The 12,108-nt window shown below is 42.1% G+C and overlaps 1 protein-coding gene across 1 annotated transcript; it reads left to right on the top strand.

The window, feature by feature from the left end:
- The first annotated feature begins 9,457 nt into the window (after positions 1-9,457).
- LOC105037452 (cytochrome P450 78A3) lies at positions 9,458-11,871 on the top strand. The gene is made up of 2 exons (XM_010913113.4): positions 9,458-10,537; positions 10,976-11,871. The coding sequence occupies exons 1-2, from the start codon at positions 9,524-9,526 to the stop codon at positions 11,606-11,608; spliced, it is 1,647 nt and encodes a 548-aa protein (XP_010911415.2). The 5' UTR covers positions 9,458-9,523; the 3' UTR covers positions 11,609-11,871.
- The last annotated feature ends 237 nt before the right edge of the window (positions 11,872-12,108 follow it).

Below are 12,108 nucleotides of genomic sequence, written 5' to 3'. Positions count from 1 at the left end.
CAATTATCAATTATGCTGAGTTTAATGGCTATAATCTAGAATCACACATAATCCATTACAAAATTCTTGTAAGCAACCTAATGCATCGTTGCAATCCCTCATTTGGATGAAAATCACAATATGCCATTGGTTCACTCAATGGGTGAATTTAATTCACTCATATAGGGCTAAGAAGTTAATTTAATATAATTAAGATTGTCCTATGCTTTTGGATATAAGTCCAAAGATAACCAAGTTTTATCATATTACCCTAACCCATGAATGATTGTAAAATAATAATCATCCTTTGGGTTGATTATTATGCCACAACCAAAAAATATAATTGATATAATATTCAACTATATTAACTTTAATAAAATTTATAATTCCTTATGGTAAGGCCACTTTGGCAGCCACACCAGCCAAGTTATGAACTTTTTATGAAGGTTGCATAAAATCTAACAAATTTTTAAAAAAAAAAACTATCACATCCACAAATTTTATACCAAATCAATAATTCCGGTTAAATTAAGTTCAATGATGTAAAGTTACTAATCTCTTTATGTGGAGAAAATAAAATATCATATTAATAAATTTATTTTCAAAATTAAAATACCGATTGAGCAGCATTGGCTCTGATATCAAATGTTAGACTTTTATAGTGTTTAGAATAAAAGGTCAAGATCTAACAAATATGTAAAACATACCTTGATCCTTTGAGTTATGTTAAATTGGCGCCGTCTTTTGAGTTCTTTGAATATCCAAAGTAAGAAAGTCTTTGCTACCTTGATCTTCCTTCTCCAAATATCTTGGCTATCTGGATCTTCTCTATCCAACTCTCTCTTTTATGATGTCCCTAATGATGCGTATGGACCAATCTTGATTGAATGCATGAGTGGAGAGAAGGACCAAGAGTGCTTTATATAAACTTTCCATGGTTCTGCCTATCAATAAACCAATTAAATAGATACTCTTGATCTTCTTAATTTATATTTAATTTTGAAATATAATCTGAATGTATTTATGTTCTTCAAGATGAATCTAAATTATTCATTGAGTGAAAAATTGTGTCATGCATATGCATGCATGAATCAAAAATACACCTAGTAAACCAAGGATATGGATGTAGAGAGTCAAGAAATGATGAATTTAAAAAGTCAAGGGACAATGAATGTAGAAAGTTAAGGACAAGATGCATGCCGGATACATGCATGTAGGTAGATTTCAAAAAAAAACTTAATGCGGCCATCTAGAACACTTCAATTCCCAACAATCATAGCAATGATAATGATGGGTCACCTTGCGTCTCTTTTCTATCACTCAATCTATTAGCCGAGTCAGCCAACTGACCTCCGGAGCATGACTCATGCAAGGCATATAAAAATAAAAAAAACTTCAATAATGCTAAAAATTTAAATTAAAGATGTATTAGTTAGATGAACCCACTAAATAATTTCATGATTAACAAAAAATAGAATTGTTCAACTATACAGTTTAGTTGTTCATATGGCACTAGGATTACACTACTATGTTGTTCCATGAGTCATCTCCAAACTATTCCTTAATAAATATCCTATGATTTTGAAAAAAAAAACAATACATGATGATATGAGCTAACAACTCAGTAAGAATCTCAACATGATCACATGGATGATTATAGATATCTTATACATATAAATCATATGCTAATGATTAAGATAAATAATTTGTAGAGTTGAAACAAAACTCTAGCTTGTACTTTATTGTTGGCTATATTAAGCATGGACGATGTTACCTTTATGATTTGTTTCAATTTGTGCGGTATCCTACGGCTCTAGAAATCATACACGATGAGGATATTTTGGATTAACAAATCTGGGTAGTTGATGCATGTACTTTCCACTGGCGGTTGAAAAAAGGGACTGAAAATAGATTGATTGGAAATAACAATAAACTCATGATCATCAAAGACAATATGATCAGATAAACAAACACAGCCAGTGGATAAGTTCAAGCGCCAGCAATTTCAAAATCAATTGTCCTGTAAACAAGCAAGACATGTACACGAGGCCAAAATTCTAAATTTTGCTTATTATGTGGTGGAGCCAAGGATAACATGCTCACTCATTACCATAAATTATCTGGAGCGTGATCAAAGCAATGGGTTGCGTCCTTGATTTGTGGACATCATACAAACGATAAGAAAGACTGGTCATTAGATGGTCGTATTCAATATGAAGGTGGCAGGTGGGAGTGGGCTAAAAGAGCCAGGCCAATCTCCATGCAATAATATATATCTGATTTGTTTTTTTCTCCAATTACCACCTTCAGTTGTTTCATTTTGCTCAAAGTGTGGCATTAGTGAAGTAGGTGAGAAATACCAGGACTAGCCAAAAGAAAGAGAAAGTTAGATTTTGAATTTTCGACTAATAAATTTTCCTGTCTTATTTTTGAAGGACAGATATGTGAAGGATGTAGCACATAGAGGGTATAACTAAAGATGCTCCAAAAATTCATTTATGAAAATAACAGCACTGGTATGCACTGACTATTGCAACAAATTAACATTGCAGCTCACTTGTCAACATGAATGATAATCTCAAATTGTTCAAAACAAAGGACAAGGGAAATGATAGATGTTTATATTTTGTGATTTAGCAAAACAAAATTATGATGCAAGTGCCAAAGTGGACCACAAACATATGTACTCAGCTCAATGTGGCATGGTTATTGTTTTTCCCTTTTTTTTTTTTTATTTTTTTATTTTGAGAACTAGGATGAGAGGGAGTCCGGCCAAACTAAGGGTGGGACATACACAAAGTTACAAAGATTTTACCAACTAAATCAATTGGCTCAATCTTCTGGCTTAGTTTAAATTGTTATACTTATTTTCCTACGGCCACAATGGTTTATCGAAGTTTTATATATATAGAAAACCAAATGAATAAAATAAGGAATACCATCTAGGGTGAGTTAATGAACGCATCATGAAAATGAACGCATCATTTTCCATGCATTTTTCGCGGTCCATGGTACTATTCCATGGACCGGAGCGCGATCCGATGACATGGGTGACTCCCGGTATTGATCCGACGGTCCAGGGGATTTTTTGGCTTTGTTTAGGACTCCTAATCCCTCTCTAATCAAGTTTAAACCTAATTTTAAATCTTTAAAAAGCCTGTGCGTGAAACAGAGAGGCAGTGGTTGGTTTTCTCGCACCGTACGAATCCGAGAAGAGAGAGAGAGGCGAGAGCGCTGTGAGAGAAGGAGCAGGAGGCTCCTGGATAGCGGTCGCCAGGCTCTTCAGGGATTCAGGGGGTCTCCAAGAGAGAGAGAGCTTTTGTGAGGGAAACTTCAGGTAAGAGAGAATTGGGTGTACAAGGGTTGAGGGTGAGGTCTCCTCTTGTAAAATTTCTTTTTTATAATGAAGTTTGCATGCCCCATGGAGGCGAGTCCTTTTGTGGCTGATCCACGTATTTTGATTGTTTTTTCTTTTGTTTTGTTTCTTCTTTCTTCCTGCTGCATCGCGTGGTACTGAAAGGGTCTTGGGAGGTGGTGTCATGGCCAGACATCCACCCAACAAGTGGTATCAGAGCAAGGCGGTACAAGGACGCAGATTGCAGTGGTGGTGAGCAAGACTGAAGATAGAGAAAACAGGAACAATCAAGATGGAGATCAACAAGTTTGATGGTAAGAGCAATTTCTCCTTGTGGCAGGCAAGGGTGAAGGATGTGCTCATCCAACAGGGATTGATCGATGCTCTCTTGTGCGATGAGAAGCCGACCACAATGGAGGTGCGGGATTGGAAACGGCTACAGATGCAGGCGGTGAGTACCATCCGCATGTACCTGGCGGATGAGGTGGTGATCCATGTGCTGAGCGAGACTTCCCCGACGATGCTGTGGTCGAAGCTTGAGGAGTTGTACATGACGAAGTCTCTCACCAACACTCTTTTCTTCTGGAGACAGTTTTACCAACTGCGGATGACTGAGGGACAGAGCATGTAGGAGCATCTGAGCCACTTCCAGAAGATCCTCACTGACCTTCTCAGCGTTGGCGAGAACGTTGAGGAGAAGACCAGGGCGCTGGTTTTACTGGCGTCGCTTCCCTCTTCGTACGAGTCCTTGGTGACTGCTCTTCTAGTGGGGAAGAGCACTATCAAGATGGACAAGGTCACCACGGCGATACTCCAGAACGAGGTTCTCAGGAGGGAGAACCCAGCTTCGAGCTCAGGTGTCGATAGCTCAGCTTTGGTGGCTTCTGGAGGAGCAGGAGGCAGTAGACGGAGCGACAGGAGATCGCAACGAGGGCGGTCTAAGTCCAGGAGGGACTTGAGCAAAATCAGGTGTTACCGGTGTGAAGAGTTGGGGCATCTAGCCAGAGATTGCCCCCAACTGAAAAATCGGACGGTGGCTGCTGTAGTGACGGTCGGTAGCGATTTAGATGGAGATGTCTTTGAGATATCTGACGAGGTATCTACTTCTTCCCAGCAGTGGATATTAGATTCTGCATGCCTCTATCATGTGTGTTGCAGAGAGGAGCAGTTTGACTCCCTGGAGAACAGTGAGGGCACTGTATATCTGTCGGATGGATCGAGCTATGCGATTAGAGGCATTGGGACGGTCAGCTGGAGGACACATGACGGTGCAGTGAGGAGATTGGGGGAGGTCCGATACATACCCGATTTCAGGCAGAATCTTATCTCACTTAGCAGACTGGATTCGAGAGGCTACAGGACGGTAGCTGGTGGAGAAATCCTGAGGGTACTACGCGGCGATAGGATTGTGTTGAAGGAGAAGAAGGGGAGCAGAGGATATTATTACCTGGCAGGGAGCCCAGTGCGAGGTGGAGCATCAGGAGCCAGGTGGAGCCCAAAGCGAGGTGGAGCTCCAGGAGGCGGATCGGGCACGAGACAAGAGACTCGGGAGGACGAGAGGCGACGTCGCAAGGTAAGATTCCTATTGCCGCAGGATGATGCCCCGAGCAGGTCTCAGGTCAGGAGGAGCACAGCATACAACGGAGATGGGATCAAGCAGCCTGGCTCGACTCTCATGTTTGCCCATCCATGATCAGCAGGCGATTTTCCCAGGGCATGGGGGCACGGAGATCCAGAAGCTCTCGAAGTTTGGAGGAGGCCGAATATCGAGTCGAGGTGGAGATTGTTAGGATTTGATGCCTCGAGATTCAACCCACATTGAACCCACAGTGAGATTCGCAGCGAAAAATGGAGTCCAACGAGACCAAGATCACCTGAAACGGAGCTCAGATGGAGGAGATACGAGCTTTTGAAGTTGGCACGAGAATCGAGGCGGTGGAAGACCGCCGGCGACCGGCGGCGGGCGGCAGCGGTGCGGCTGCAGGCGGCGGCACGCGAGACGCGCGACCCAGGCCCGCGTGGGACGCGTGACCCAGGCCAGTGCGGGACGCGCGACCCAGGCCCGCGGCCCCTTTGCCCCGGTCCACCGTGGACCGGGCGGTCCACGGCCGGGCCTGTGGACTGCGTGGGCGTTTCCCACGCGTTTCTCACAGTCCACGCACTATTCCGTGGACTGGAGCGCGATCCGACGGCATGGGTGGCTCCCGGTCTTGATCCGACGGTCCAGGGGGTTTTTTGGCTTTGTTTCGGACTCCTAATCCCTCTCTAATCAAGTTTAAACCTAGTTTTAAATCTTTAAAAAGCCTGTGCATGAAACAGAGAGGCAGTGGTTGGTTTTCTCGCGCCGTACGAATCTGAGAAGAGAGAGAGAGGCGAGAGCGCTGTGAGAGAAGGAGCAGGAGGCTCCTGGACAGCGATCGCCAGGCTCTTCAGGGGGGTCTCCAAGAGAGAGAGAGCTTTTGTGAGGGAAACTTCAGGTAAGAGAGAATTGGGTGTACAAGAGTTGAGGGTGAGGTCTCCTCTTGTAAAATTTTTTTTTTATAGTGAAGTTTGCATGCCCCATGGAGACGAGCTCTTTTGTGGCTGATCCACATATTTTGATTATTTTTTCTTTTGTTTTGTTTCTTCTTTCTTCCTGCTGCATCGTGTGATACTGAAAGAATCTTGGGAGGTGGTGTCCTGGCCAGACATCCACCCAATAATTTTGATTAATTATTATGTGATGACCTCATTATATGAATGGATGCACTGGGAAATTAAACAGTCTCTATCATTCGCGCTCATGTCGAGCTTGATTCACATGGTTGCTCCCCTAGTGCCCACCTCCACAAGTTGATCACCACTAGTTCAAGCCAAAACCTTTCTATTTTCTAATGCCCAAGAAATAACCAACGTAATATATAATTTCAAGTATCCCTTCTTGGAAAATTTTAAAAAGAACAGATTATAAAATATGATACTAGCTACCCAATATGATTGCTTAACACTCTATGATCATACTCAAGTATTACCTGATCTAGATCCGATCACTTAAGTTCCTTGTTGGATGGGTGTTTCATTGTCAAGCTGGAAGTCAACAATCCAGCTTGCAGACTCGGAGATCCTATTCAAAAGCTCACTCAAGTTTTCGTCTACATGACTACACAACAAAACTGCCCTGTATGTTTCAGCATGTATGTCACGCATATGATCAACTTTATGTAATTATTACAAAACTTGTTTGTAGTGACATTTTTGTTTAACTTTTCTGTTCTCATTAGGTTTGGATATACTTAAATACTTAGCGCTTGCATTCTTTATTACAAGCCCAGCACAATTCATGATTTTAGATTTAAAAATAAAAACTAATAACTATACATAGCTCAATAAGCAACATGATGCTTTGCAATTGACAAAAAGCATGCCAAATAAATAAATAATCCAAGAGCAACTTAAAACATAATATTGGCTAGGCAAGAAGCTTAATCTCCATCAAATCTCAAAGCAAATATATATATATATACATATATATATATATGTGTGTGTATGTATGTTTGTATATGTATATATTTATATATATATTTTTTAAAAAATATTTTTCAAAAATGGATACTAACTCAACATCGAGCTATAGTCATGTAACCCAATGTTATGGGTCAAACAATGGATGTAACAAATATAGGGTGCACCAGCTACTAGATTACAAATGAGAGAGAGAGAGAGAGAGAGAGAGAGAGTCAAGTTAGAATAAGATTAATCAAATTTGGACTCATATCTAGTATGATCAAAACTCTATAATAAAAGTCCTACATCTATAATCTAAGCTATTAAATATCATTTACTACCTTAAAACTACTTACACACAAAAAATCATATGATTTAAAAATCTCTAACTTATGCATCAAGTCGTCAAAAATTGGACAGTCTAAATAAAATTAAATTATATATATTTTTTAATCACCAAATGCGTAGGTTAAGATCTCCAAATCATATAATTTTAGATATGCAGAGTAGATCACATCCAATTGCTGCATAATCGATGTAGATTATCCATTGTCCAATTTTGAACAGATTGGAACTGAGCCCAAATTCGATTAATCTTATCCTAGTCTACCCATGTATGTATGTGTGTATATTTGTATGTATATATATACGAGCTCAATTAGCGAGCAGCTTGACTCGTTTGTACCCCTAAACATGCATGAAAGATATGCCACCTATCTTGTGGGCTAGGTTAATCTAGATCAAATTAGATAAAATACACCAAGCCCTGCAACATCTTTAAGAAAAAGAGAAATATTTTGTGCATCGCAGATGGTACAGCTCTGCACGCACCATCCATAGTGATCGGCTCCCGCACAAGGTTGGCAAAAAAAAAAATTTTTCCCCACGCTGCGTCTGGCCTCGTACATGAGCCAATCACAACAAAAATAAAACAAATAGAATTTGAGCAAGAGAACAAACATCAAGATATATTTTTGTGAAAAATCCTCTCTGGAGGAAAAAAAAAATCATGAGGCAACTTCACATAAAATCCACTATCAAAAAAAAAAAATAGGGATTACAATAGACCGTCCTCTCAGATACTATGCCCATGAAATTGAGGTATACAGTGGTTGAAGATACAAAGGTCATCTCACAGGATATCTCAATAGATCTCTTTCAAAATCTTCTATATATCCAGGATGGCAGCTCCCCAAGGCAATCAAGAATGACTAAATCAGACAAGGATGAAAAATTAGATTTCTTTCAGTACGATCTTTGAGTACATAATAGCCAACGGCAAGTCAGACTAAAAAAAAAAAAAATCAGATAAAAGTACTGCTTTTAGGGAAGGTAAGCCAAACCCTAAAACTATGAAAGGAAGAAGAAGAGTACTCCGATGGAAATTTTGCGGCTAAAATTGGACTTCCTTCCTAACCCGACAGATTTCCTTCTATTTATTTTTATTTTTTTGTTATTTTTTTGACCATAAGGGTCCGCATGAGCTAGACCCAATGGTGCAGTGCACCCTGGCAAAAACAAACAGAATCTTCCTATTCCTTCCACTAAACTTTTCTAAACCGCTTGGCTTGGGCCAATCTCCGCCGCTTCTCCTCGTTGGTCGTTCTCTTCAATCATCCGACTACCGGTTCCATCGCATTTCACGTGACTCCTCATGCGTCTAGAACAACTCTTTTGAAAATACCCTTCTCGACGACTTTGAGAGGCCCGAGTCTTTTCTCACCAACCACGTATATTATACTCCTCGTCTTAATTAAAGTGCGAAGCATCATGGACCATCCACTGGTATTCCTCTCTCTCTCTCTCTCTCTCTCTCTCTCTCTATATATATATATATATATGTGTGTGTGTGTGTGTGTTTTATCGTACATGTCTCGTTAAATGCGGGAACAGCCTGCCAACATATTCCCAGGGGCTCACGAAGGACATTGGCGAGGCCATATTTTTATCGGAGCATATGCACTGTGACCACTGTCAGCCAACATTACTCTATTTATTTCCTTGTCATCTAAAAAGGACAGGCCGCCTCAATGCCAACTAACCTTAATAATTAATCACGATAAATAAGCTGCCTCCAATGAAATTTTGTTGTAGAATTCGACATGTCTCCACTCAGCACTTAATGAACAAAAGAAAAAGGGAAAAACGATCAATTCAAGCGTAACAACCTTGTCCAAGAACTGGGTTTAGAGACGCAAGTGATCGATATTTTTTATTTGGATAGAAGTCTAAAGATATCATTAAAAAAATAAGTATATTTATGTACAGCTGTTTGCTTGCATACGTGACTGGTTCATGGAACTCAACTCAATTATGATGTAATTCGGATGTCACTATTGCAGCATCAGTCCCCACAACTTGCTCTCCACGTTACACAAGTGGGATGTTATGGGTAAGTTTAGTTACGACGTACCTATCAATTACATCAAACCAATACTCGAAGTAGCGGCTGCATCTGTGCGCCCTAATATACAAAATTTGAGGCCTTAAACCAAGTGGCATTTGTGATAAGAATTGGACACGTGTCAGGTAAAGAAATACTCCGTGCTGGATCCAGTATACAACCCCGGAAAGTTAGGATCCAGGTTGAAACTTCTCTCCAGCCTCCATTTGTGCTACAAATAGGAGGAGCCTCCACTGGATCGCTCACGCAAAAACTCAGCTCCAAACTCTTCCATATCAAGGCTTTCCTTTGCTTTGCCGATCATGGAAACCTCTGTGGAGAGATGGTGGATCCTGCCCTTAACCCTATCTCCAAACATCTTAAAAGGCCCGTCATCACCTTCTTCTTCATCATCTTCGATTGCACTCACTCTCTTTTCCATTGCCATCCTTGCCATTCTGGCATGGCTAGCCAACTCCCTTCTCCACTGGGCCTTCCCCGGCGGCCCTGCCTGGGGGAAGTACTGGATGAGGAAGACAAACTCCACCGCCTCGATGACGATACCCGGCCCCACGGGCCTCCCTTTCGTGGGGAGCATGGGCCTCATGTCGGGCCTCGCCCACCGCCGTCTAGCCACCGCCGCCACCTGTCTTGGTGCAAAGAGACTCATGGCCTTCTCCATAGGCGAGACCCGAGCCATCATCTCCTCCCACCCCGATGTCGCCAAGGAGATCCTCAACAGTCCGGCGTTCGCCGACCGTTCCCCTACTGAAGCAGCCTACGGCCTCATGTTCCACCGCGCTATCGGCTTCGCCCCCTATGGCACCTACTGGCGTACCCTCCGCCGGATCGCCGCCACCCACCTCTTCTCCCCCAAGCAAGTCGATGACTTCTCTCCTCACCGCTCCCACATCGCCGACCAAATGACAGCTGCTCTTCGGAGAAGCACCCATAGAGATGTACAAGTTCGAAGAATTCTGCGGCGGTCCTTGCTGTGCTACATCATGCAGTTTGTGTTCGGTAAGACGTATGAGTTGTGCTCGGCAAGCGAGGAGATTGAAGAACTTCTTTGCATGGTGGAGGAAGGTTACGACCTGCTCGGGGAGAAGAACTGGTCTGATCATTTCCCACTTCTTGCTGGCCTCGACATTCAGAAAATCCGGTCCAGATGCTCAAATCTCGTCAATAAGGCATATAGTTTCTTGTATCCGATAATTGAAGAGCACCGAGCTACGGCAACTGGTGGAAGAACAACAGCACCGGACTTTGTTGATATATTGATCTCCCTGCAGGAAAGTGAGGGCCTGTCAGACTCTGACATGGTTGCCATTCTATGGGTGAGCAGTCTAAAAACATATACGCTGCCGTGTTTGGTTGCAACTAAAGCCACGTATGCAAAAGGATGAATAACATTCTCTATGAGAAAGAAATAAAATTCTATAGAAAACCAGTTATAATTTTTTCTTACTTATCAATTTTTTTTATGAAACAAATAATCAAAAAATCAGATTTCTCAAGAAAAATTATCTTTCCGAGCAACTTTCTTTCCAACCAAATATACTACACTAAGAGAAACATTTGAACATCCCCTATTCCTTACTTCGTACATAACTGACAGGTAATGAAACATCCTGTTTAACAGATTAAGAATATATAGTTCTAATTCTGACTAGTAATTACAAGCATATCTCTTTGATCTTATAATCAATAAAAAGAAAAATACATGATTATTTTGCTTAACTACTGTTTTATGATGATCGGTGTCACAAATGTAGGAGATGATATTTAGAGGGACGGATGCAATGGCAGTGTTGATGGAGTGGACACTGGCTCGAGTTGTCCTCCACCCACACATCCAAGCCAAGGTCCACCAAGAGCTCGATCATGTCGTCGGGACTTCCCGGCGCCGGCGGGTGACTGAAACTGATGCACCGAGACTGGTATACTTGCAAGCCTTACTGAAAGAAGTTCTCAGGATGCACCCACCAGGCCCGCTCCAATCCTGGAGTCGGCTTGCAATATCCGACACCCTTGTCGACGGCCATCTTGTTCCTGCCGGCACGACTGCCATGGTGAACATATGGGCAATATGCCGCGATCCTGATATCTGGGAGGATCCTCTGGAGTTCAAGCCTGAGAGGTTTCTGAGCAAGGATGGAGACATGGAGGTGGAGTTCTCGGTGATGGGGACCGATCTCCGGCTCGCACCGTTTGGGTCAGGAAGGAGAAGCTGCCCCGGCAAGGGGCTGGCGATGAGGACAGTCAGCTTCTGGATGGCTTCCCTGCTTCATGACTATGAATGGCTGCCGTCGGAAGCGAAAGGCGTCGATCTATCAGAGGTTCTCAGGCTGTCGTCCGAGATGGCGGCGCCGCTTGAGGTGAGGGTCCAGCTCAGGCGACATGCATGAATGAAGAAGATGATCCTGCTCCCCCCTAGTGCATACGTCTAGGTGTCTATGGGAATCTATCTAATAACTATGTAGTGTATCTGCTTTCTATTCTCGTATAAATAATGTATTAGGTTTGAGGGCGTGCAGTTTGGATGTTTCTATCTTTGTGCAAAGTGTTTATAGGATGGAAACTTCTTGTTAGTCTTGTCGGTTATGCTTGCTGTGTGCGTTGGCTTGTAGTTGGAAGTTGGCCTGTTTAATATTGCATGTATAACTAAACTGCAAATTAATACTATTGAGAGTGTTTTAGTAGTTGGTTCCTTGCAAGCACAGATTCATATGTAATAAGAAAATAGATCTCGGAAGTAGCATAATGCCACAAACTAAATATGATCAAACTAAATGTCTTTTGGGGCAACTGTTCCTCATATTTGCACAGCTGAATTATTTAGAGCAAATACAGTATAGAACGGCATGCCACATGTAGTAGATTGATCGTATTAATCTAAGATCCAAAA

This window comes from Elaeis guineensis, chromosome 4, assembly GCF_000442705.2.
Source record: "Elaeis guineensis isolate ETL-2024a chromosome 4, EG11, whole genome shotgun sequence".
NCBI classification, from domain to species: domain Eukaryota; kingdom Viridiplantae; phylum Streptophyta; class Magnoliopsida; order Arecales; family Arecaceae; genus Elaeis; species Elaeis guineensis.
Note: the sequence above shows the minus strand (reverse complement) of the source record. Positions and strands in the feature narration are given on the sequence as shown.